The following is a 25,579-nucleotide window of genomic DNA, read 5'->3' as shown; positions in this document are numbered from 1 at the left end:
TGAAAGTCTGAGGCGGGCAGATCACCAGAGGTCAGGAGTTCCAGACCAGCCTGGCCAACCTGGTGAAACCCCATCTCTACTAAAAATACAAAAATTAGCCAGGCATGCTGGCAGGTGCCTGTAATCCCAGCTACTCGGGAGGCTGAGGCAGGAGAATCGCTTGAACCCAGGAGGCAGAAGTTTCAGTGAGCTGAGATCACACCACTGCACTCCAGCCTGGGAGATGGAGTGAGACGCCATCTCAAAAAAAAAAAAAAAAAAAAAAGAAAGAGGAAAAAAACACACAAAAAGCAAATGTTGTGCTCGCTTTGACAGCACATATACTAAAAAAAAAAAATGTTGCTGCAGTAAATTTATAATTTCACACTTCAGGATAAATTTCAAAATTTAATCACTGGGTCAGTGGGTAAATCCATCAGTAATTTTGACAAACGCTGCCAAATTACCCTCCATGGGGGTTATTTCTATTTACTCTCCTTCCGTAATGAATAAGAACGCCACTCTCCCCACAGGCTCTGCCAAAAGAAGGTTTTATTAAGCTTTTGGAGTTTTACCAATCTCAGGGTGAAGATGGTATCAGTGTAGTTTGAATTTGCCTGTCTCTTTTGAGTGAGACATTCTTATGTTTTATTTCCCTGTCTGAACTGTCTATTCATGTCCTTTGCCCATTTTTCTCATGAGTAGCTGATCTTTATTTTTCTGTTTATTCTTTTTTTTTTTTTTTTTTTTTTGAGACGGAGTCTTGCTCTGTCGCCCAGGCTGGAGTGCAGTGGCCGGATCTCAGCTCACTGCAAGCTCCACCTCCCGGTTTACGCCATTCTCCTGCCTCAGCCTCCGAGTAGCTGGGACTACAGGCGCCCGCCACCTCACCCGGCTAGTTTTTTGTATTTTTTAGTAGAGATGGGGTTTCACCGTGTTAGCCAGGATGGTCTCGATCTCCTGACCTCGTGATCCGCCCGTCTCGGCCTCCCAAAGTGCTGGGATTACAGGCTTGAGCCACCGCGCCCGGCCTATTTTTCTGTTTATTCTTTAGATCTTTAGATCTGAGTTGCAAAGGTTTTGTGCCTGCTTTTCATATGCCTTTGGACTTGGGTGTTTGTTGTCATAAAGAAGTTTTTTGTTGTTGTTGTTTTTGTTTGTTTGCTTGCTTGCTTTGTTTTGTTTTTGAGATGGAGTCTCACTCTGTCACTCAGGCTGGAGTGCAGTGGTGCGATCTCAGCTCACTGCAACTTCCCCCTCCCGGGTTCAAGCAATTCTCCTGCCTCAGCCTCCTGAGTAGCTAGGATTACAGGTGCACACCACCATGCCAAGCTAATTTTTGTATTTCTAGTAAAGACAAGGTTTCACCATATTGGTTAAATTGACCTGGAACTCCTGACCTCAGGTGATCCACCCACCTTGGGCTCCAAAGTGCTGGGATTACAGGCATGAGCTGCCGTGTCCAGCCATAAAAAGTTTTTTTGTTTGCCTGTTGTTTTGTGGATTCTATGTTATGCATCTTTTCTTTTATGGATTTTGGGTCATAGTTAGAAAGGCCTTTCACACTTTGATGATGGAAAACAATTATGAAATGGTTTCTTCTCTATTAAATTTACATATTTTTATTCTTTTCACATTTAAATATTTTATTGGGTTGCTTTTTGATACGAGGGAAATTATTTCCCGTGCTCGTTTCTGGCCCAGTCACTTTGTGCCAAGAATCCTTTCTTCTAAGGGTTGAAAGCAACAGCTAGGACTTTCCCCTTTCCTCATCAGGGCACCTCTCCTTGCGTCCTCCCCGGATGGAGGAGATGCAGGCAGGGAGGGAGCTGCTGCTGAAACTCAATATGATCCCTGCCCAGCTGTCTATCAGCACAGTGCAAGAATGTGGCTTGCTTTTTCTTCCACAGGTCTTTACTGAGGACAACTATATACAAGGAATCCAGCTACTGATTAGCATTTATCCAGCACCTGCTGTGTGCCTGTTGTCATGGAAGGCACTGGATTCAGAGACAAATGAGGCAGTAGGGGGAGGCAGAATGGCTACACCCTGAAATGTCACATTACCAACAAGAAATGTCACCCAGCAGTGGGTGCTGGGAGTTCAGGTTTTGGGAGTAGTTCCCCTGGCCCAGAGCACTAATTTGATGCTACTATCATTATTAATGATTATCATTGGCTGGGCACAGGGGATCACACCTGTTGTCTTAGCTACTTGGGAAACCGAGGGGAGGGAATCACTTGAACCCAGGAGTTCAAGGCTGCAGTGAGCTATGATTGCACCACTGTAATTTTGTAGAGACAGAGCAAGACCCTGTCTCTATAAAAGAGAATTTAATTATCCCTAATATTAAAATTATTTTACATTATTATAAAATGATAAATATTAACCCATTATATTTCACACTATTTATATTTATAATAGCACCCATATCTTGGGCCAGTTACATGCTTGTCATGTACACACCCTTGAGAAGATCTACAAAAGAAAGCCTAGAATCCCCATTTGACAGGTCATGAAAACTGAGGTTGTGCACAGCCTGAGTCCTTCCTAAGATGACTCAGCCGTGCTTTCCCCACCGTGGGCACTTCACTCCAGCACACTCTGGGTCACTGAACCATGACGAATCTGTTTTCAACATGAGCTGACAGGAGGTGAAAATTATGATGGGTGGAAGTGGCTGTCCCCATTTCACAAACAGAAAACTGAGAAGGTGACTTGACCAGTTCTCCCAGGACCTAACTAAGTTCTTCTTCCTTTAGAACCAGCATGGGAGGCCGGGGCGTGGTGGCCCATGCCTGTAATCCCAGCACTTTGGGAGGCCGAGGCAGGCAGATCACCTGAGGTCAGGGGTTCAAGATCAGTCTGACCAACATGGCGAAACCCCGTCTACTAAAAATACAAAAATTAGCTGGGTGTGGTGGTGCACACCTGTAATCCCAGCTACTCGGGAGGCTGAGGCAGAAGAATCACTTGAACTCGGGAGGCAGAGGTTGCAGTGAGCTGAGATCTCACCACTGCACTCCAGCCTGGGGAACAAGAGTGAAATTCCATCTCAAAAAAGAAAAAATAACAACAAAAAAGCATGGGGATGGTGGACTGTCAACCCTGAACATCTCTGAAAGTTCATTCTGAGTGGAGATGGGAGCAGCCACAGTGGTCTATTTCAAAATACAGCTCACAGAAACCAAAAACCATCTTTTCCTCCTCCTCCTTCCTTCTCCTCCCCTTCTCTTCCCTGTCTTCTTCATTTCTCTTCTTTTTCCCTTCTTCTCCTCTTCTGCCTCCTCTTCCTCATTCTTCTTTTCCTCCTCCATTTCTTCTTCCTCCTCCTTCCTGGTTAGCAGAAGCCAGGTTGTAAGGTCACCATCCATTCCCATGCACGTCCCTCAGGTTTCAGGCTGCAGCCTCATCGGGACACACACCCTGTCTCTGCATGCTGGAATCCTCTCCTGTCCCCACCCCACTGGTGAGCTCAACTCATAGCCCCCAGCCCAAGTTTGCAATCAGTGTTTGCTTGAAAGACTGCATGAGAAAGGCCAGGCGCTATGGCTCATGCCTGTAATCCCAGCACTTTGGGAAGCCGAGGCGGGTGGATCACAAGGTCAGGAGATCGAGATCATCCTGGCCAACATGGTGAAACCCTGTGTCTACTAAAAATACAAAAAAATTAGCTGGGCGTGGTGGTGGGCGTCTGTAGTCCCAGCTACTTGGGAGGCTGAGGCAGGAGAATGGTGTGAATCCAGGAGACGGAACTTGCAGTGAGCAGAGATGGCGCCACTGCACGCCAGCGTCGGTGACAGAGTGAGACTCTGTCTCAAAAAAACAAAAACAAAAACAAAAACAAAAAACTAGATAAGAAATTCCTCCTATCTGCCAAGCTTTTATTGTTCCTTCTCTTCCAGTCACATCTACAGGTTTTCTTGGTGAAATTGTAAAGGGCAAGAACGACGGGCCGACCCCTCCCCTCAACCCTGCTCCTTCACTCCTGCACAGAACCCTCCCCACCAAGGAGGAAAAGATGGAGTTGGCCCACGCACACAGGAATTGGCCCCTAAAATTTTTGTTTTCTCGATCCAGGTGTGGGCCTTGTCCAGCACAGTACTCCTTATCACTGGAAGCGGCAATATTAACAAGGGCAGCAGCTCAGGGGGTTATCTTTACTAACGTGCTCAATACTGCACTAGGCACCTGCCATGCATATGCTGCTCACAGTGATTCTGTGAGTAACAACAGCATCCTCATTTTACAGGGGAGGACGCTGGGTCTCCAAGAGGGGAAGTTGTGCCCGAGGTCACACAGGGAGGAGTACCAGCCCCATGACTCACAGCCCAGGGTTCCCAAGCAGGGCTGCCCGGTGGCTTTCCTCAGGCTCATCCCCAAAGTGGCTCAGAATCTGGTCCACTCCCCCTGCTGGTCCTTGACTTGTTCATTTTAGACGCTCTGGATTGATTTCCCACTTTCTAAGGTGACAACTTAACTTGGACGTCACTATCTGCGTGCACGCAGCCTCCCCTCCCCGGGCCCCCAGTGAAGTAGGGGTACGTGTTCATTTGGAGTCAAGATAGACCTGCTGGCTGCCGGCTCTGCCCCAGAAAGTCAACTCCTCTGCAGTTCTGTTCTCCCCGCTCTCCTTCCTCTCTCCTAGAAAACTTGTTTTTGCCTTTGTTCACTGACAATGGTCTAATGGCTCTCACAGTGAGTAAACTCTTTTACAGAAGGAATAATTCCAAGTCTCCACCTTATTCATTGACTCGGATGGTTCATTTATTTATGACAATGTAAATATTGCCCACAGCTGAGCTGCTATTCATGTCCTATGATTACCTTTCTTTTCTTTCTTTCTTTCTTTTTTTTTGTGGGGGGAGACCGAGTCTCACTCTGTGGCCCAGGCTGGAGTGCAGTGGCATAGTCTTAGCTCCCTGCAACCTCTGTCTCCTGGTTTCAAGTGATTCTCCTGCCTCAGCTTGTCAAGTAGCTAAGATTACAGGCATGCACCACCACACCCAGCTAATTTTTGTATTTTCAGTGAAGACGGGGTTTCACCATATTGGCCAGGCTGGTCTCGAACTCCTGACCTCAAATGATCCACCTGCCTCAGTCTCCCAAAGTGCTTGGATAACAGGCATGAGCCACCACACCTGGCTTACTTTTCTTTTCTTAGTGATGTCTTCTGTTTCCCTGGAGTTGGTAACTCCTCTGTTTTCTATGTATATAATTCATCTCCAGCTCTGGGACACATCCACCCTGTCAGTTGGTCAGACATTCTCACTTACCTATCACTTCTGTGTTTTCACTGATGACATTTGCCCTTCTCCCATTTTAGCTGGAATAGAGTGCCCTCTAGACCTCCAAGCAGCTGTCACTGGGGAAGTCCTTCACCATCATGCCAAGAATGCTCACCTTCCCCTCTCCGCTGAGAGGGGTCCTGTTCTTCACCACCCCTGGTTTTTTTTTTTGTCCGCTCCCCAGATTCAGTGGAGCAAGTCCTCCAGTAGCTTCCAAGATCTTGCATGTCTGAGAAAGTCTTTATTCTACCTCGCACTTGATAGATAACAATGTTCTAGACTGAAAATAACTTTCTATCATAAACTTTAAGGCGTTGTTCCATTTTCTGCTTACTTTCCGCTTTCTATTTCCACTTTTTGCTGGTAAAATATATATAATGAAATTTTGATCTTTTTAATCATGATGACATATTCAACTAAGTGGCACTACGTACATGCACAAGCACCACTATCTATATCCAAAACCTTTTTACGACCCCAGACAGAAATTCTGAACCCATTAATCAATTAGCCTGCCTGTGCTAACCTCTATTTTACTCTCTAACTCTATGAATTTGCCTCTTCTACTTCCCTCAGATAAGGGGAATTGTACAATATTTGTCTCTATATGACTGTCTTATTTCACTTAGCATAATATCTTCAAAGTTTATCCATGTTGTAGCATGTATAAGTATTCCATTCATTTTAATAGCATCATAGTATCCTGCTGTGTACCTGTAACATATTTTCTTCATCCATTCATATGCTGATAAATGATTGGACTGTTTCCACCTTTGGCTGTTGCAAATATGCTGTTCTGAATGTTGGGGTACGAGTACCCGTTTGCATCCCTGTTTCAGTTCTTTTGGATGTTTACTTAGGAGTGGAATTACTGGGTCATGTGGTAGTTTTATGTTTGTCTTTTTAAGGAACTGCCAGACTTTTCCACAGCTGTTGCTCTGTTATACATTCCCATGAGCAGTGCCTTCACATCCACTTTCTTCACATCTCCAAGGCTGCTTATTTTCCATTTTTAAATAATAGCCATCCTAATGGGTGTGAAATGATATCTTATTGTGGTTTTGATTTGCATTTCCCTAATGACTAATGATGTTGAGCATCTTTTCTTGTGCTTATTGACCACTTGAATGTTTTATTTGGAGAAATGCTGATTCAAGCCTTTTGCTCAGTTTTGACTTGAGTTGTTTGGTTTTTTGTTGTTGAGTTTCAGGAGTTCTTTATATATTCTGGATATTACTCCCATATCAGATATATGATTTGAAAATATTTTCTCCCATCCTGTGAGTTGTCTTTTCACTCTCTCAATAGTGTCCTTTGGTGCACAAAAGTTTTAAATTTTGATGAAGTCCAATTTATCTAGTTTTTTCCTTTCATTGCCTATGCCTTTGGTGCTGTGTCCAAGATAACATTGTCAAATTTAGTGCATGGAGATTTCCCACTATGTTTTCTTCCGAAAGTTTTATAGTTTTAGCCCTTAGTCCATTTTGAGTTACTTTTTGTATGTGGTGTTAGGGAAGCATTCAACTTCATTCTCTTGTATGTGATTATCAAATTTTTCCAGTATCATTTGTGGAAGACTGTCCTTTTCCCCATTGAATGGAATTGTTAGGGTTTTCTACATATAACATTGGGTTATCTGTGATAAGAGATAATCTTATGCTCTCCTTTCCACTGTGGATACTTTTATTTCTTTTTCTTGTCTAAGTGCTCTGGCTAGTGCTCCTGGTGCTATGTTGAAGAGAAGTGGCAAATATGTGTATCCTGGCCTTGCTCTGATCTTAGGGGAAAGCTTTCTCTTTCACCATTGAGAATGTGGGATTCTCAAATATGGCCTTTATCATGATAGGAAAGTTACTTTGTATTTCTAGTTTCTTGAGTGTTTTTATCATTAAAAAAGTTTGGATTTAGTTAAGCACTTTTTCTGCATCAATTGAGATGATCATTTAGTTTTACTATTCATTTCTTTAGTGCGGTGCATTTTACTAGTTGATAAAATGTATGTTGAACTACCATCGCACTCCAAAAATAAATCCCACTTGGTTATGGTGAATAAACTTTTAATGTGCCATTGAGTTCAATTTGCATACATAAGGCATATTGGTGTGTACTTTTCTCTCCTTGTGACATCTTTATTGTGATTTTGTATTAGTGTAATCCTGACTTCGTGAATGAGTTAGGAAATGTTCTTTCCTCTTTGATTTTTGGGAAGAGTTTCAGAAGAATTGGTGTTCATTCCTTTTTAAATGTTTTGGTAGAATTCACTAGTAAAGCAATCTTGTCCTGAGCTTGTCACTGATAGGTTTCTGATTACTGATTCAATCTCGTTGTAGGAGTATTCAAATTTTCTATTTCTTCATTTGTCAGTTTTGGTAGATTGTGTGTTTCTAAGAATATGTCCATTTTTATCTATGTTATCAAATTTGTTGGTGTACCATTGTGCATAGTATTCTTTTATAATCCTTTTTATTTCTGTAAAATAAGTAATAAAGTTCTTAATGTCATTTCTGATTTTAATAATATGAATCATCTCTCTTTTTCATAGTCAATCTACCTAAAGGTTTGTCAATTTTGTTGATCTTTGCAAAGAGCCAGCTTTTGTTTTGTTGATTTTGTCTATTGTTTTTTCATTCTCCGTGTTATTGATCTCTGCTCTAGTCTTCATTATTTCTTTCCTTCTGCTATTTTTGGATTTGGTTTGTTCTTCTATTTTTATTTCCTCAAGGTATATAATTAGGTTATGATTTAGTTATGATCAGGTTATGATTCTTCTTTTTCAGTGTATGTATTTGCATTAATTTCCCTCTCTGCATTGCTTTTGTTGTATTTCACAACTTTTGGTATGTTGTATTTTCATTTTCATTTGTCTCAAGATACTTTATAATTTCCCTTGTCATTTCTTCTTCGACCAATTTGTTGTTGAAGAGCGTGTTGTTTAATTTACACATATTTGTGAATTTTCCAGTTTTCCTTCTGCTATTGATCTGTAGTTTTTTTGTTTGTTTGTTTTGTTTTGTTTGTTTGTTTGTTTGTTTTTTGAGGCGGAGTCTCGCTCTGCTGCCCAGGCTGGAGTGCAGTGGCCGGATCTCAGCTCACTGCAAGCTCCGCCTCCCGGGTTCACGCCATTCTCCTGCCTCAGCCTCCCGAGTAGCTGGGACTACAGGCGCCCGCCATCTCGCCCGGCTAGTTTTTTGTATTTTTTAGTAGAGACGGGGTTTCACCGTGTTAGCCAGGATGGTCTCGATCTCCTGACCTCGTGATCCGCCCGTCTCGGCCTCCCAAAGTGCTGGGATTACAGGCTTGAGCTACCGCGCCTGGCCGATCTATAGTTTTATACCATTATGATCAGAAAAGAAACTTTGAATAATTTTAGTTTTTAAAAATTAAAAATTTTTAATTTTAGCCTTGTTTTGTGGCTTAACATAAGGTCTGTCCTGGAGAATGTTCCATGTGCACTTGAAAAGAATGTGTATTCTGCTGTTGTTGCATTGAGCATTGTCTATATGTCCGTGATGTCTAATTGGTTTATAGTGTTCTTGATGTCCTCTATTTTCTTATTTAATCTGTCTAGTTGTTCTGTCTTATTACTGAAAGTGAAGTACTGAAATATCCCAATATTAGCGTAGGACTATCTATTTCTCCCTTCAATTCTGTCAATTTTTGTTTCATATATTTTGGAACCCTGTCATTAGGTGTGTATATATTAATAATTGTTACATCTTTATGCTGTATCCAATATATTGTCCTTCTTTGTCTTTTGTAACCTTTTTGTAATTTAAAGTCTGTTTTGTTCGACAGTAGTATAGCTGCCCCAGCTCTCTTCTGGTTACTATTTTCATAAAATACCTTTCCCCATTCTTTTACTTTCAACTTCTATTTTACCACTATTTTACTCATTGTTTATTAAATCATATGGGAAAAAAATTGGAGTTACAAACCATGCAAAAAGTAAAATAATTCTGGCTTTGTATATATATGTTTTTAATCTAAAATAAGTCTCTTATACACAGAATATACATAAAGCCTGTGGGTTTTTAAATCCAATCTGCCAATTTTTTTTTTTTTTTTTTGAGATGGAGTCTCGCTCTGTTGCCCAGGCTGGAGAGCAGTGGCGCAATCTCAGCTCACTGCAAGCTCCGCCTCCTGGGTTCACGTCATTCTCCGGCCTCAGTCTCCTGAGTAGCTGGGACTATAGGCGCCCGCCACCACGCCGGCTAATTTTGTTTTTGTATTTTTAGTAGAGACGGGGTTTCACCGTGTTAGCCAGGATGGTCTCGATCTCCTGACCTTGTGATGCACCTGCCTCAACCTCCCAAAGTGCTGGGATTACAGGCATCAGCCACCGCGCCTGGCCCAATTTTTTTTTTTTACCAGCAGAGTTTAGTTCATTTACATTTAATATGATTACTGATAAAGATTTACTTCAGTCATTTATATATTTTTATGTATGTCTTATACGTTTTTGTTTCTTCAATTACTTCATTTTTGTATTTTGTTGATTTTTTTTGTAGTGGGCCACTTTGAGTTCCCTTTTCTTTCTTTTTCTATACATATTTTAGTTACTGGGGATTACAATTAATATCTTAAACTTACGACACCCTAGTTTGAATAATATCAACTTAGTTTCAGTAGGTCATAAGCACTTTGTTCCTATATTTCCCTGCCTTTCCCTTTATATTGTTATTGTCACATAGTGCATCTTTGTACACTCTATTGTCACTAACATAGGTTTGTAATCATTGTTTTACTCATCGCCTATTAGATCATATAGGAAAAGAGTAGGAATTACAAACCATGCAAATGTAAAATAATTCTGGCTTTTATATTTATTTATTTACCTTTATATTTACTTCACTTTTTCTTATGGCTTCAAGGTACCATCGAGAGTACTTTTTTTTTTTTTTTTTTTTTTTTTGAGACGAAGTCTCGCTCTGTCGCCCAGGCTGGAGTGCAGTGGCGGGATCTCAGCTCACTGCACGCTCCGCCTCCCGGGTTTACGCCATTCTCCTGCCTCAGCCTCCCGAGTAGCTGGGACTACAGGCGCTCGCCACCTCGCCCGGCTAGTTTTTTGTATTTTTTAGTAGAGACGGGGTTTCACCGTGTTAGCCAGGATGGTCTCGATCTCCTGACCTCGTGATCCGCCCGTCTCGGCCTCTCAAAGTGCTGGGATTACAGGCTTGAGCCACCGCGCCCGGCCGAGAGTACTTTTATTTCAGCGTGAAAGACTCCCTTTAGCATTTCTTGTAGTGCAGTCCTCAGATTTTGTTTACCTGGAAATGTCTTAATTTCTCCTTCATTATTGAAAGATTATTTAAAAGTATATACAGTTCCTGGTTGACAGCTTATTGTTTTCTTTCAGGACTTTAAATATATCATTTCACTACCTTCTGGCTGGTTTCTTAGGAGAAATCAGCTGTTACCGTATTGAGGATCCTTTGTACACAAGAAGCTGCTTCTCTCTTGCTGCCTTCGCAATTCTGTCTGGCCTTGGGTTTCCTCAGTTTTATTGTAACATGTCTTGGTGTGGGTTTCTTTGAGGTTTTCCTGCATCAGATTTATTGAGATTCCTGAATGAGTATATTTGCATGTTTTTCAGATTTGGGATGTCTGGGGCCATTATTCCTTCAAATACTTTTTCTGCCATTTTGTCTCTTCTCCTTCTGTAACTTCTACGAGCATATGTTAGTACATTTGGCTCTGTTCAATTTTCCTCAATCTTTTTTCATTCTTGCTACACAGACAATTACTTCAATTGTTTTATCTTTAAGTTCACCGATCCCTTTTTCTGCTTGCTTAAATTTGCTGATAAACCCCGTCTGTTAAGGTTCATATTTCACTTTTTGGACTTGTCCATTCCAGAACTTCTGTATTTTTTTTTCTTTTTTCTTAAAAAAACAAACAACAACAACAACAACAAAACTACTTTTAGAGCATTTTTAGGCTCACAGAAAAATTTAGCAAAAGTACAGAGAGTTCCCACATCCCCTGGCACAGCCTCCTCAACTATCAACATCCTAAACCAGATGGTGCATTTGTTACAATCAGTGAACTTACACTGACACATCATTATCATTTAAAGTCTGAAGTTTACCTTGGGGTTCACTCTCAGTGTGGTACATGGCTTTGAGCAAATGTACATGGACATATGTCCACCATTGGAGTAGCTTACAGAGTAGCTTCACTGCCCTAAAAATTCACTGTGCTCCACCTACTCATCCCTCCTGTCCTCCACCTACTCATCTCTCCCATCCTCCACCTACTCATCCCTCCCGTCCTCCACCTACTCATCCCTCCCGTCCTCCAACCCCTGGGAATCACTGATCTTTTTATTGTCTCCATAGTTTTTGACTTTTCCAGAATGTCATGGAGTTCAAATCATACAGTAGACTTTTTAGCTTTGTTTCTCTCACTTAGTAATATGCATTTAAGGTTACTCCATGTCTGTTAATGCCCTGATAGCTCATTTTTCAGTATTGAATAACAGTCCATTGTTTGAGTATACCACACTTGATTTATACATTTACCTACTGAAGGACATTTTGGTTGCTTCCAAGTTTTGGTTCCTTTTTTACCACTTCTGTCTCTTTACCATGCGCTCATTGTGTTCATACAACATTTTCCTGACTTCCGTTAGTTCTTTGTCTATGGTTTCCTTAAGCTCATTGAACATACTTAGCACAAATCTTGATTTCACACGTTTGACTAGTAATCCCAATATACAGACTTTCCTGGAAATGGTTTCTGTCATAGTCTATATTTCCTGTAAATGTGGCAAAACTGCTGCTGCTTTGTATGCTTTGTAATTTTTTTTTGAGACCTGGACATTTTGAGTGTTATGCTGTGGTGACTGGAAATCTAACTTTACCAAACTCCTCAAGGATTGCTGAACCTTGCCTGTTAAGGGCTGAAGCCATCTGTTTGTGACTTTTCCAAACTTTTAGTTTTAAGCTTTGTTTTTTCCTAACTTTAATTTGTATTTTTGCACAGTATGTATTCCTTGTTGTGTGTAGTCACTGAAGTTTCTGTTCTTTTATCTCTGCAGTCAATAGTGACCTGACAAAGATTTCCTTAAGTGCTTGGCTCCCAGACCAGAGAAGGATACTTTCTCTTTAAATCCTCCGGAAGCCACTTCAGTCTTTGGGGGTTGAAACAATGTCCTTTGTGCTGGCCCCTCAGTGGTCACAGGCAGCCATCAGCAGTCAGAACCCACAACCCTAATATTTGGAGGACAAGGGTCCTTCTTGCTTATCCTGGCTCCAGCAAGCGGCACTGCTGTGGAGTAGTAGCCACAAGCATGTGATAGGCTGACATTCCTAAAATTTACCGTCAGGCTCTCCCCTGGACAACTCCAGAGTTCCCAAATAGTGACTTCAGACAGTGGCTGGCAGCTCCGTAGTTATTTAGCAGGAGGCACAGATTCCCAGAGCTTGCCACTCTACTGCTTTCCTCCATGTCACTCCTCACATCCCAGGATTGCTTTTGAGATGTCCTGACTTTGTAACTAACAGAGTTTTATGGGTAGCCTACTTGTTCTCAAGAAGGTTAAAAAAAAAAAAAAAAAAGAACAAATACATGAATACATGTCTTGCAAAATGCTTTTAAACTTTTTTTTTTTTTTTTTTTTTTTTGAGACAGAGTCTTGCTCTGTCGCCCGGGCTGGAGTGCAGTGGTCAGATCTCGGCTCACTGCAAGCTCCGCCTCCCGGGTTCACGCCATTCTCCTGCCTCAGCCTCCCGAGTAGCTGGGACTACAGGCGCCCGCCACCTTGCCCGGCTAGTTTTTTGTATTTTTTAGTAGAGACGGGGTTTCACCGTGTTAGCCAGGATGGTCTCGATCTCCTGACCTCGTGATCTGCCTGCCTCGGCCTCCCAAAGTGCTGGGATTACAGGCTTGAGGCACCGTACCCGGCCGCTTTTAAACATTTTTAAGGAGAAGTTATTGGGGGAAACAAATGTCATGAAATCAGAAAAGGATAGAGAAGGTGATGCTTGCACACAGTGGAAGACTCAAAAGGGACAAAACCAGACATGGAAGTTCCAGAAGGGGCAATATTAGCCTATGGGGGTAACAACATAACAGTAGCTGCCTCTAGGAGTGGGCATTGGGTGGGAGGGGACCCCAGGGAGTCTTCAGGGGTGCAGGAAATATTCTACATCTCAATGTGGGCTGTAATGACACAGGTGTATACATACATCAAATGCCACCAAGCTGTATTCTTCAGCTTTTTGCGCATCTTACACACACACACATCATTGTGGTTGTTTTATACTTCAGTTAAAAAAAAAATGGAAAGGAAATTGACATTTCTTGGTTCTTGCTATGTGCTAGGCCCTGACTTGGTCTGCTTTTAAAGAAATCATTCATTTCATGAGTACGTACTATGTCCGAAGTACTGTCTAGGTTCTGAGGACTCAGCAATTAACAAGAAAAATTAGGCACAGCCCCTGCCAGATGGTGCTCACAGTTAGTGTAGGAGCCAGCATCAAATAAGGAAAGTGGCCACAGCAACAAATAAAGGGCAGTGCGAGTGTGTGGAAGAAGGACCGCATCCTAGTCTGGGGGTGAGTCAGAAAGCCTTCCCTGGGAGATCAGGTTAAACAGAGGTCTCAGTCTGAGAAGGAATAAGCAGCTGAGGGGCAGGGGCTGGGGAGAAGGGCACGTCATGTGAGGGAATAGCATGTGCAAAGACCCTGTGGCAGGGAGAGGCGTGGCACATTAAGGAGGGCAGGGATTAGGGCCCAGCAGGGTACTGCTGATGTCAGAGAGCAAAGGACCTGAAAACAACCATGTGCAGATGGGGAAACTGAGGCTGGAGAGGGGAAATGGCTGCCCCAAGTCTCCAGCAACTGCAGTGGGGGTTGGAAGCCAGCTTTGTCTGCCCTCTCTGCTCCTGAGACAGAAAGGTTGTCTGTGGGAATGTGGACAGGAGAGGCTGTCTGGGTTCCCATCAGGGACAAGAGGCTGGGCTGTGGCCGCCTGCCAGCTGCCCTCACTCTCCTGGTCTCTCAGCTCCACAGGGCCTGTGGACAGGGGTGGTTATGAGATCCTGCCCCGAAGAGCAGTACTGGGATCCCCTGCTGGGCACCTGCATGTCCTGCAAAGCCATTTGCAACCATCAGAGCCAGCGCACCTGTGCAACCTTCTGCAGTGAGTTCTGGGGCCTGAGCCCAGGGGACAGTGCAATCACCCTCCTCCTTCCTCCCTAGAGCACCCTCTGGCCCCACAGTCAGGTGGCTGAGGAAAGGGTGGCAGGAGGAGATGTACAGTGTGGCACCTCTTACCCCTCCACCTTCCTGCTTTGGTCACACAACTTTCTTTCAGTGTCTCAAACATAGTACATTCTTTCCTGTCTCAGGTCCTTTGCACATGCTGTTCCCGCTGCCTGGAATGCATTCCCTCTATCATCTTCCCTCAGCTCCCTCCTACTCAACGTTCAGGTCTCAGCCCAAACATCAGGGGTCTCCTCTGATCACCTAGTAGAACTAGGCCCTCCCTTGTCACTGTCTGTTGTTACATTCTTTTGAAACTTGTTATTACAGAACTTATCACACATGTACACAGATAGGATAGCACAATGACGCCCTCTGCACCCATCACCAGCTTCACAAATTGTTTAAATTCTGCCTTGTATTTTCCCAACCAATTTTTTTGGCTAGTGAATTTTATTTTATTTTATTTATTTTTTATTTTTTATTTTTTTTGAGATGAAGTTTCGCTCTTTTTGCTCAGGCTGGAGTGCAATGGTGTGATCTCGGCTCACTGCAACCTCCGCCTCCTGGGTTCAAGTGATTCTCCCTCCTCAGCCTCCCAAGTAGCTGGGATTACAGGCATGTGCCACCACGCCCAGCTAATTTTGTATTTTTAGTGGAGATAGGGTTTCTCCATGTGACCTTAGGTGATCCACCCACCTCAGCCTCCCAAAGTGCTGGGATTACAGGTGTGAGCCACTGCGCCCAGCCTGCCTTGTGTATTTTAAAGCACAGCCAAGATCTCATATAATTTTACCTGCAGATACTGGACCACGAAGACCTGTCAAACATAACCCAAATATCCTGTCACTACTAGCAATGCTTTATTGACATCATCTAATACTCAGGCCATATTCAGTTTTCCCCGGTTGTCTTGAAAACTATTCATTGCTTGCTGTTCTTTTTCATAACCTGTTCTTTTCCTTGATAGAACTTACCACGATTTGCTGTTTTGTTCTTTCGTGTGTATGTGTTTTATGTCTGACTCAACCACTAGGCTGGGAGCTCCCTGGGGGGAGGAACCATGTCTGACTTGAGCCTAGCACAGTGCCTGACACATAGTAAGTCCTTCATGAATACTTGTTGAGGGGAACTCAGAGAGAATGAGTGACTTACCCAAGATCACCCAGTTTAGAAGTGGAGATGTCACAGCGACATCCTGGTTTGAACCCAGGACTCCCACTCCTAAATCATGACCTGAACCACTACCCATTAATTAATTAGAACATTCATTGGTTCATCCCACAAACATAGATGGAGTGCTCCAGCCCTATGGAAACAAGAATCTGGCGTGGCCCCTCAAAGACAGTGTCATCTAATGGGAGAAATGACTATGTGTCAAGGTAGAAAGCCGCAGTTGGGAGAGACCACCTTCAGCTGAAGGGCTGTAGGGTGGGGAGGTGTCCCTACAAGAAGCACCATCAGAAGTGGATTGTTAAGAGGCCACAGAGTGGGGAAATCAGATGGATGTCTGGAAAAGAGGGCAGTATGCGCAGAGGTGCAGAGGTGGGAAACACAGTAGGGAGGACTGAGTCCTGGGGTGGGGTGGCTGGATAGGGTGTGAGGTCAGGCAGGGAGGGTCAGTGGTCTGGGGTGCTCAGGCACCACCTGCAACAGGGGAAGAGGTCACAGAAAGCCCCAAGGACACCAATGCTGGACTAACCCTGTGTGACACAGAGTGGAGGTGTCAGTTTCTGTGCGGTTCAGGGGAGCCCTGGGCATAGGGCAGGGCCAGAACAGGGGAGGTCACTGGCCCCATGTGGGCCATCTGAGTTTTCCCCAAGGTCCCAATTCCGTGATCTTTTAGTTCCTTCCTTTACTCTGTCAAAGACACAAGAACAAACACACACAAAAACAGTGTGTGTTTGCTTTGTGAAGAGGCTCAAATGAATATTCTACTCAAGCCTTCCATTAAGTGAGCATTTAGTATGCACCAGGCACTGTGTTGGGTCCTACAACTCTGCCAACAACCCTAAGAAGAAGTCAGTACTGTTATTTTCCCTATGTTGGAAATGAGGAAACTGAGGTATGGAAAGGCTAAGACCACACTGCCTGCAAGTGGTACAGCCGAGGATGACCCCAATTGAAATTTGGTTCTGAAATTTGGGTTCTTATCCACTATCCTGCACTGCCTCTGAAATGTGTCCTTAAAATATATGTGTGGGCCACATTTTCACATAAATACCTTATTCTAAAGACAAAGGAAACTTGCCTTTTTCACATAAAAACTTTCATGTAGAAATATTCTGAGGCTAGACCAGACGCAGTGGTTCATGCTGCCTGTAATCCCAGCACTTTGGGAGGCCGAGGCAGGCAGATCACCTGAGGTCAGGAGTTCACGACCACCTGGCCAACATGGCAAAACCCCATCTCTACTAAAAATACAAAAATTAGCCGGGTGTTGTGGTGGTCGCCTGTAATCCCAGCTACTCGGGAGGCTGAGGCAAGAGAATTTCTTGAACCTGGGAGGCGGAGGTTGCAGTGAGCTGAGATTGTGCCACTGCACTTCACTGGGCAACAAGAGCGAAACTCCATCTCAAGAACAACAAAAAAAAAAAACTAGAAAGAAATCTTCTGAGGCTTTAGATAAGATAATTGATTGTTCCAAATAGATTTCTTTATGCATTCAAAGTTGGGTCCACTGTGCTCTCTTAAGGCAAGTGTGACTGAGCTTTAGTTTCCTTGGCTTCTGGGCCTTGGCACTGATACTTGGTGTAAGCTGCTGTAATTCTTATTTAGTATTAAGAGAGAAGAAACACTATTCATGTGAACTTTTCCACCTTCCTTCCAACCCCCTGCCCCAACTTGTCAAAGAGGATTCTGACTTTTCCCCTTCATTCCTTATGCTAATTTGAAATATATTTCTCCTTGATGAGGCTTTAAAAATGCAAGTAAAGGTCTTATGTAACAATGTAATCTAGATCTCAATTTTAAATGATAACTGAAAATCTTCATATGTTTGGAAACTAAGAAATGCACTTGTAAATAACCCATTGGTCAAAGAAGAAATAATAATGAAAAATAAGTACATTTTGAACTAGGTAGAGGAAAAATAATACACATCAAAATGCAATGCAGCTAAAATAGTACTTAGAGGACAATGCACAGTCTTCAATGTGTATATTGTAAAAGTACTTGGCTTACTCTGGAATTGCTTGCTGGAATTTTACCGTAATTTTTTTTTAACTTTGATGTCCTTTGTGGTCAAACCTACAACTCCTGCTAGTCTGTTACCCAGCAGTATCACACACTTCTGTCTCCCAGGGTCACTCAACTGCCGCAAGGAGCAAGGCAGGTTCTATGACCATCTCCTGAGGGACTGCATCAGCTGTGCCTCCATCTGTGGACAGCACCCTAAGCAATGTGCATACTTCTGTGAGAACAAGCTCAGGAGCCCAGTGAACCTCCCACCAGAGCTCAGGAGACAGCGGAGTGGAGAAGTTGAAAACAATTCAGACAACTCGGGAAGGTACCAAGGATCAGAGCACAGAGGCTCAGAAGCAAGTCCAGGTAAGCAACCCCAGGCCAATCTGCATGGTGTCACGCAGGGTCAGAAAGAGTAGGAGGCCTGATGCCAGGCCTAGAACAGGAGAGTCAACTATGCACGAAGCCCAGAGTACAGGCAAATGGGCAGAAGCCAGGGAGATCATCCCAGGATAAAAAACAATGTACACAACATTTCCCGAAGTCTGTGGACAAGAAGAAAACAGGAGAAAGGACCTGCCATGTGAGGAAGAGCCTTGTACTGGAGGCTGCCGAGGCTGCCGAGCCTGCGCCAGTTCTCGAAGCACAGGCATGAGTAAGCAGCAGACCCACGTGTGTGAGCACCTGAGCAGAGCCACCACCTGCCCTCTACCAATGCTGCAGACTCCATTTATTTCTATTATTATTTTATTTATAATTTCAACTTTTATTTCAGATCTGGGGGTACATGTATAGGTTTGTTACATGGGTATGTTGCTTGATGCTGAGGTTTGGGGTACAAATGGTCTTGTCACCCAGGTGGTGAGCATAGCACCCAGTAGGTACTTTTTCAGCCCTTAGCCCCTCCCTACCTCCCCCTTCTAGTAGGCCCGTGTCTGTTGTTCCTGTCTTTATGTGCATCTGTATGCAGTGCTTAACATTTCACTTTTAAGTGAGAACATGTGGTATTTTCTGTTTCTGCGTTAATTCACTTAGGATAATGGTCTCCAGCTGCATGCATGTTGCTGCAAAAAACATGATTTTTTTTCTTTTTGTGGCTGTGTAGTATTTCATTGTGTATGTGTACCACATTTTCTTTACCCAATCCACCATTGATGGGCACCTAGATTGATTCCATGTCTTTGCTATTGTGAATAGTGCTGTGATGAACACACGTGTGTATGTGTCTTTTTGGTAGAATGGTTTATTTTCCTTTGGATATATACCCAGTAATGGGATTGCTGTGCTGAATGGTAACTCTGTTTTAAGTTCTCTGAGAAATCTCCAAACTGCTTTCTACAGTGGCTGAACTAATTTACATTCCACCAACAGTGTATAAGTGTTCCCTTTTCTCTGTAGCCTCACCATCATCTGTCGTTTTTTGACTTTCTAACAATAGCTATTCTTACTGGTGTGAGGTGGTCCCTCATTGTGGTTTTCATTTGCATTTCTCTGATGATCAGTGATGTTGAACATTTTTTCATGTTTGTTGGCTGCTTGCATGTCTTCTTTTGAAAAGTGTCTGTTCATGTCTTTTGCCCACTTTTTAATGTGGTTGTTGTTTGATTTTTGAATTGTTTAACTTCCTCATAGATTATGGATATTAAACCTTTGTTGGGTGCATAGTTTGCAAACATTTTCTCCCATTCTGTCGGTTGCCTGTTTACACTGATAGTTTATTTTGCAGGGCAGAAGCTCTTTCGTTTAATTAGGTCCCACTTGTCAATTTTTGTTTTTGTTGCAATTGCTTTTGAGGACTTAGTCATAAATTCTTTCCCAGGGCCAATGTCCAGGATGGTATTTTCCAGGATTTCTCTAAGATTCTTACAGTTTAGGGTCTTACATTTAAATCTCTAATTGCATCTTGCATCTATGTTCCTCAGGGATATCGGCCTGTAGTTTTCTTTTTTGTTGTTGTTGTTGTGTCTTTGCCAGGTTTTGGTACCAGAGTGAAGCTGGCTTTCCAGAATGAGTTAAAAGAATCCCTCCTTGATTTTTTGGAATAGTTTCAGTAAAATTTGTACCAGCTCTTCTTTGTGCTTCTGATAGAATCTGACTGTGAATCCATCAGATTCCCTTTAGAGGCAAAAGAAGCTTCCTAAGAATGAGAAGGGAAAGGTATTACTAAAAAAGTTTTTGTGGTTCATTAGCCATTGCCAGAGGGAAAAAAATTGTGCAAAGAAAAGGCTGGGCATGGTGACTCATACCTATAATCCCACCACTTTGGGAGGCAGAGGCAGGCGGATCACTTGTGGTCAGGAGTTCAAGACCAGCCTGATCAACAAGGGGAAACCCTATCTCTACGAAAAATACAAAAATTAGCAGGATGCGCGGTGGTGCACACCTGTAGTCCCAGCTACTTGGGAGGCTGAGGCAGGAGAAAGGTTTGAACCCAAGAGGTGAAGGTTGCAGTGAGCCAAGATTGTGCCACTGCACTCCAGCCTGAGGGACAGAGTGAGACTGTGTCTCAAAATAAATAAATAAATAAATAAATAAGTAAATAAAAATAAAAAGAATAAAAAATAAAAAAAGAAAATGAAAAAACTTATGGCTGGAGATGGCCACTTTGGACATGGGAAGAAGGGTCCTGTTGAGCTGGGCATCTGCTAAGTGTCAGGCATCAGAAATGATCTAATTAGCCCTCCCAGCAACCACCTCTTGGTGCACCTCCCCTGCTCTGTGGCATCAGAAAGGACGGAAGAGGGATGCTGTGTGGATCCATAAACACTAGCGATGGAGTTCGCCCTGCTCTCAGCCTGTCCTGGAGAGCCAGCAGGCCTGCTCTTCTCGAGGCTGATTGGTTCCTTTCCTTTGCAGTGACTTTCCTGTGATAACCTCATTTCCATGAGGCCAGTCCCCAGGGCCAAGGTCCCATGGGCAGAGCCTGTGTGCCTGATGATGGAGGTTGCCCAGCACCCCGTTGTCCCTGCCTAGCCTGGCATCTCCTACTCTCCTGCCAGTTAGCTGCTGCTGCCTAACAAGCCATCCCCAAATGTGGAGGTGTGGGCTTCCTCCAGAGTCAGGGATTTGGCTGGGCTCAGCTATGCCAGGCTGGCTCTGCTCCATGTGCCTCTCATCCCCGTCCTGGGACCAGTGGGCTGCCCAGGTGCATCCATCTCATGATAATACAGGAGTGCAGCAGACAGGAGCACGCAGGCCTCTTGCCACCTAGGCTGGGAACTTGCATTTCATCACCGCCACTGCGTTTCTTTCCATTCACAGTGCCAGCAGATTCAGGAGAGGGGAAACAGACGCCACCTCTTGGTAGAAGGAGCAAGTAGGGGAGGGAGGAAACTTGTAGTCATGGTGAATTCGAGGCCATTTTTAATCTAGCACAGCTTCTTTTGAGGGGATGTGCAGATTCACATGGAGGGGATGTGGATACAGAGGGGCTAAAGAGCCCAGCCACCGATGCAAGTGGCCATGCCTGTCACCCTGGTGTCTGGCCACCTGCATACCTTCCCTGCATCCAGTGATGCATTTGAAACTTCCTGCAAACCCGGAACATTGCCCACCTCTGATGTGATAGATTTCCCTGTGGGTCATTCCTACCCACCTCACAGATCGAGAGACAGTCTCAAATTTAGAGTGACTCGCTGACAGTCACACAGCGAGTGCATGGCTGAGCTGGGATTTGAGCACAGTCTGGGGGTTCCAAAGTTTGTCTTCTCTGCAAGAGCAAAATGACCCAAAATGGCGTCCACAGGGCTATTGCTCCTTGGGGGTGAACTGTCATCCCTGGGACAAGGTTAGCCACTTCTTGTGTGTGACCATCAGCCAAGCCCCCTTCCCAGAGACCACTGGGCAGAACCTCGGAGCCTCATCTTGGCTCCAGGGATGGAGCCCCAGGCTGTGAGCATTGGAGGCTGTGTGAGGACCTGTTGTTGCCAGTGGGGTCGGCATTACCACGCCTCACCCTGCATCAGTTGCCACACTTGTGCCATGGTGTGGCTTTTGGTGGCTGTGTGACTGTCGCTGTGCACTGCCCTGCCCTGTGTTTCTCCAGAGGTCCAGGGCTAAGGTCTGTTCTGTTCTGACCTCTGATGCCTGCATGGGCTGGTGGGGCAGGAGGGGAGCTTGCTGTGGATTGCAAATAGGAAGTACAGAGCCACATGGCGAGGGGAGGGACCCAGAGGTGGACCTATTTAAGGGCAGGGAGCAGAGGACACCATGTGACCAAGTTGTCCAGCTGCACTGGTGGAAGGGCTGACCTGTTCTCTGCCCTCTTCGTGGGCTCCCCGAAATCTGCTGTCCCCCATCTCCAACCCTGCCAGGCCCTGCCTCACCCTGACTCCAGGTTTCTCTTGCATCCCATTCAGAACTGCCCCTCCTTAGTTGAACCTGGAACTGTGGCAGGCTTGCTGTGCATGGGTAGCGGGGAGAATGAGGCAGTTCCTGTCCCAGACCCATGGAGCTTACCATCTTGTGGAAGGCCAGGCAGTGGACAAGCCACGCAGATGACACATTCCTTTCAGTGCATGGGGGCCACGTAACCCAGCTGCAGGTGACATGGGGACAAGGAAGGCTTCCCGGAGGAGGAGCCTTTAGGGCAGGCTGGGGCGGGGGTGTGGAATATGGAGCCAGACCCTAGTTATGTCCCTCACAAGCTGTGTGACCTGGAGCAAGCTACTGACCCTCTCTGAACCTTGGTTCTGTGAGACTGGAGTTGTTCACCTTCATAGAGTTGCTGTGAGGGTGATTTGGGAGAATACGTTTTTGGGGGAGCACGTGCTCTGTGCGCTAGAACTGCTCATTCAAAAAGCAACTATGTTGAAGCCACACGGTGGGGACAGGGTTCTAGGCAGAGGCAACAGCACATACAGGTGCTGCTAGGAGCAGTGAACTGGGCTGTTGGGAGGCTGTGAGGGGCTCTGTGCTGGAGACTGGGCTAAATCCCTTCCTCTCAGGCTTCCAGCCTGCAGAAGTGTGGTGGCCACTCCACGGAAACAGGAGAGACCCCACCCCAGATCTGCTTTGAAGGTGGAGACTGACCACTCCACATGCTCACCAAGAGGGCACAGAAGGCCCTGCTGCTCACACATGGGGCTTCGTGGGGAGAGCAGGGCAGGCTCCCAAGCTGGACTGAAAATGGCTTGAGATGTTGAGCAGGAGAGGAGTCTGGTGTGGGGTTCTGTTGTGACAACTCCAGGCCGATGCAAGGAGCTCCCTGCCCGGGCTCCGGGGCAGGTGCATGTAGTGTCTGCGTCTCCCTGAGGGGAACAGGTGGCCCAGGGAGCCTGCCCCAGTGGGTGGGGCTGCTCATCTGTCCAGCAGAGAAGGAGGAAAAGCACCAAGGGCAGGACCCTGTCCCCCAGTGTGGGGGCTGCAGAGGACTGAGTTGGGAAGAGCAAGCATTCAGGGGTGGTTGGAGATGGCACCAGGAGGCACCAGATGCCAGATGACAGTGGGCCCCATGTGCCAGACTGGGAGGCCGATGTCTTGCTGGGCACAGGGGCAGCCACAGGAGAAGGGGTCAGAGCACGGCTATGGGGAGAGTGCCCTGTTGCCTCTGGATGATGGTGATGGCAGCAGGGGCCCTGTGAGAGGCTATTTCTGGCAATAATAGGAACCAGAGATGACAAGGACCTGGGAAGGGACAGAGGGACAATGCATTGGCATGAGATTAGAACTGGAGGGAGAGGCCGGGTGTGGTGGCTCACGTCTGTAATCCCAGCACTTTGGGAGGCCAAGGTGGGTGGATCACGAGGTCAGAAGATCAAGACCATCCTGGCTAACAAGGTGAAACCCCATCTCTATTAAAAATACAAAAAATGAGCTGGGCGTGGTGGCGGGCGCCTGTAGTCCCAGCAACTCAGGAGGCTGAGGCAGGAAAATGGCATGAACACGGGAGGTGGAGCTTGCAGTAAGCTGAGATGGCGCCACCGCACTCCAGCCTGGGCGACAGAGCAAGACTCCGTCTCAAAAAAAAGAAAAAAAAGAACTGGAGGTAGTCAGCCATGGAACTGCTCAGCCTCTGTGTCCTGCAGACATTGGGGGTGCCCGTGACCCCTTCTGGGAATAAGGTTCTGGAATGTATCAAAGCACATAAGGTTAGGAAAAAAACACTGGTGCTGAAATCTAAATATTGAACAAATTGTGACATCAGAATTAACTTATGTGCATCTGGGCTACTCGTGCCTTGCTGTCCCCACCTATAATGGTCATAATGACTCTGACCTCACAGGGCTCTTGTGGGGCCTCAGTGACTTGGGGTTTGCTGAGCATTCAGAACCCTGCCCAGGACTGAAGGGGTTGTCACCTTGGCTGGGTGGGTTCTGTCCTAGGATAGGCTGTGCTTCCTGGGGCTGCTATGACAGTGTGCACATGTTAGGTTCTTCAAACAACACAAACTGATCCTCTGTCTTCTGGTCTGGAGCCCAGAAGTCTGAGATCCAAGCAGCAGCAGAGCCCTGCTCCCTCTGAAAGCTCCAGGGTAGGATTCTTCCCTGCCTTCTCCGTCTTCTGGCGGCTGCCCCAGGCCTCCTGGGCTTGTGGCCCCATCACTCCCATCTCTGCCTCTTCCATATGGCTTCTTTCCTGTGCCTGTGTCTCCTCCCTTCTCTTCTTGTATAAGGACACTTGTCACTGGATCTGGACACTCATCCCCAGATTTTTATCTTCATGTTATGACCTTGCGTGGCTCTGTGGGGAGGCGGGGCTCAGCTGGGCGGGTCTTCTGCTGCTCTTGCTTGGGGTCTCTCATGCAAATGATGCTGGGGATGGAGCTATTGGAGGCTCGACTCTGATGCTGGGATATTCAGGTTTTGCTCCTCCTCCAGTTGATCTCAGGGCCTGCCCCTCTCCACTGGGACTCTCCAGCTGGACTTCTTGAGTGGTGGCTCAGGCCCAAGGGAGCAAACACCGAGGCTGTCAGGTCTTCTTGAGGCGGAGGCCCAGAGTGGCACAACCTTGCCCCCATGGCACTCTCCTAGATAGAATGAGGCCCAGCCCAGCCCAGATGGTCCACAGGGTGTAATGTCAGGTGACTGTGCTCTAGGCATGGTCTCTGAACACTTGCATGGTTTCTGAACAGTTGGGTTTCAGAATCTCATGTTGAAATGTTTGAAATATGTACAAATGTTTTGTTTTCCTCCTTGAATCAATGCAGTTCATTTCCGCTTAGTAACAACTTGTAGCCCGGCATTCTGTCTGTGCTCTGAGGGCTGGCAGGTCTTACCTGCTCATGCCTCCAGGGCACTGTTTGCATTTGATTCCAGAGGCAAGTAGGAGCAGGTAAGCGTTGGATATGTGGCACCAAGTTTGCAGGTCCTGGGGTCTTGCTTTCCTCCGTTAGGCCTCTTTGAGATCTGGGCACTGGACAGGAAGGACAGCCACCGACTGGTGGAGTGACACCAGCTCACCCCAAGTTCCCATCTTCCCCCGTAAATGTCAGAGTGACACTGATGACCCCAAGAGTCCTGGCAGCTCTGTCACTTTATGAGATTCCTAAATCTAAGAGTGTATGTGAGGAAGAGGGGCAGTGCCAGCCCTGGGGCCTCTGTGTGGCCCATGGGCTTGGAGCACTGGCCTGGGAGTTGGTCAGACCAGCTCCCAGGTGCAGGTCTGAGACTGGGAACAATATCTTAGAGACTCCATTTTGTCATCTGCAAAATGGAGTGTGAATGGCAGATGCTGTGCAACACAGTCTAGCAGGTCCTCAAAATATGAAACAGAGTTATCATGTGACCCAGCCATTCTTCTTCTAGGTATACACCCAAGAAAACAGAAAACATCCGTCCACACAAACATGTGGATGTGAATGTTCACAGCAGTGTCATTCACAATAGCCAGAAAGTGGAAGCAACCCAAATGCCCTTTCCCTGATGAATGCGTAACAGATGTGGTCTGTCCGTTCCGCCTAAAGAGGAACGAAGGTCGGCCGG

General features: G+C 45.5%; 1 protein-coding gene across 1 annotated transcript in view; it reads left to right on the top strand.

Moving 5' to 3' along the window:
* Window positions 1–25,579, top strand: part of LOC117068014 (tumor necrosis factor receptor superfamily member 13B-like) — a 37,779-nt gene that overhangs the window by 4,689 nt on the left and 7,511 nt on the right. Inside the window, exons 2-4 of the mRNA XM_033185279.1 lie at window positions 14,275–14,412; window positions 17,778–18,023; window positions 25,122–25,125. Of these exons, the coding sequence (XP_033041170.1) occupies window positions 14,275–14,412; window positions 17,778–18,023; window positions 25,122–25,125 (388 nt within the window). The remainder of the gene's footprint in view (window positions 1–14,274; window positions 14,413–17,777; window positions 18,024–25,121; window positions 25,126–25,579) is intronic.

The sequence above is a fragment of the Trachypithecus francoisi genome, unplaced genomic scaffold, assembly GCF_009764315.1.
Source record: "Trachypithecus francoisi isolate TF-2019V2 unplaced genomic scaffold, Tfra_2.0 Lachesis_group20, whole genome shotgun sequence".
Lineage (NCBI taxonomy): Eukaryota > Metazoa > Chordata > Mammalia > Primates > Cercopithecidae > Trachypithecus > Trachypithecus francoisi.
The sequence above is the reverse complement of the archived record's forward strand: the minus strand, read 5'-3'. Positions and strand labels throughout refer to the sequence as shown.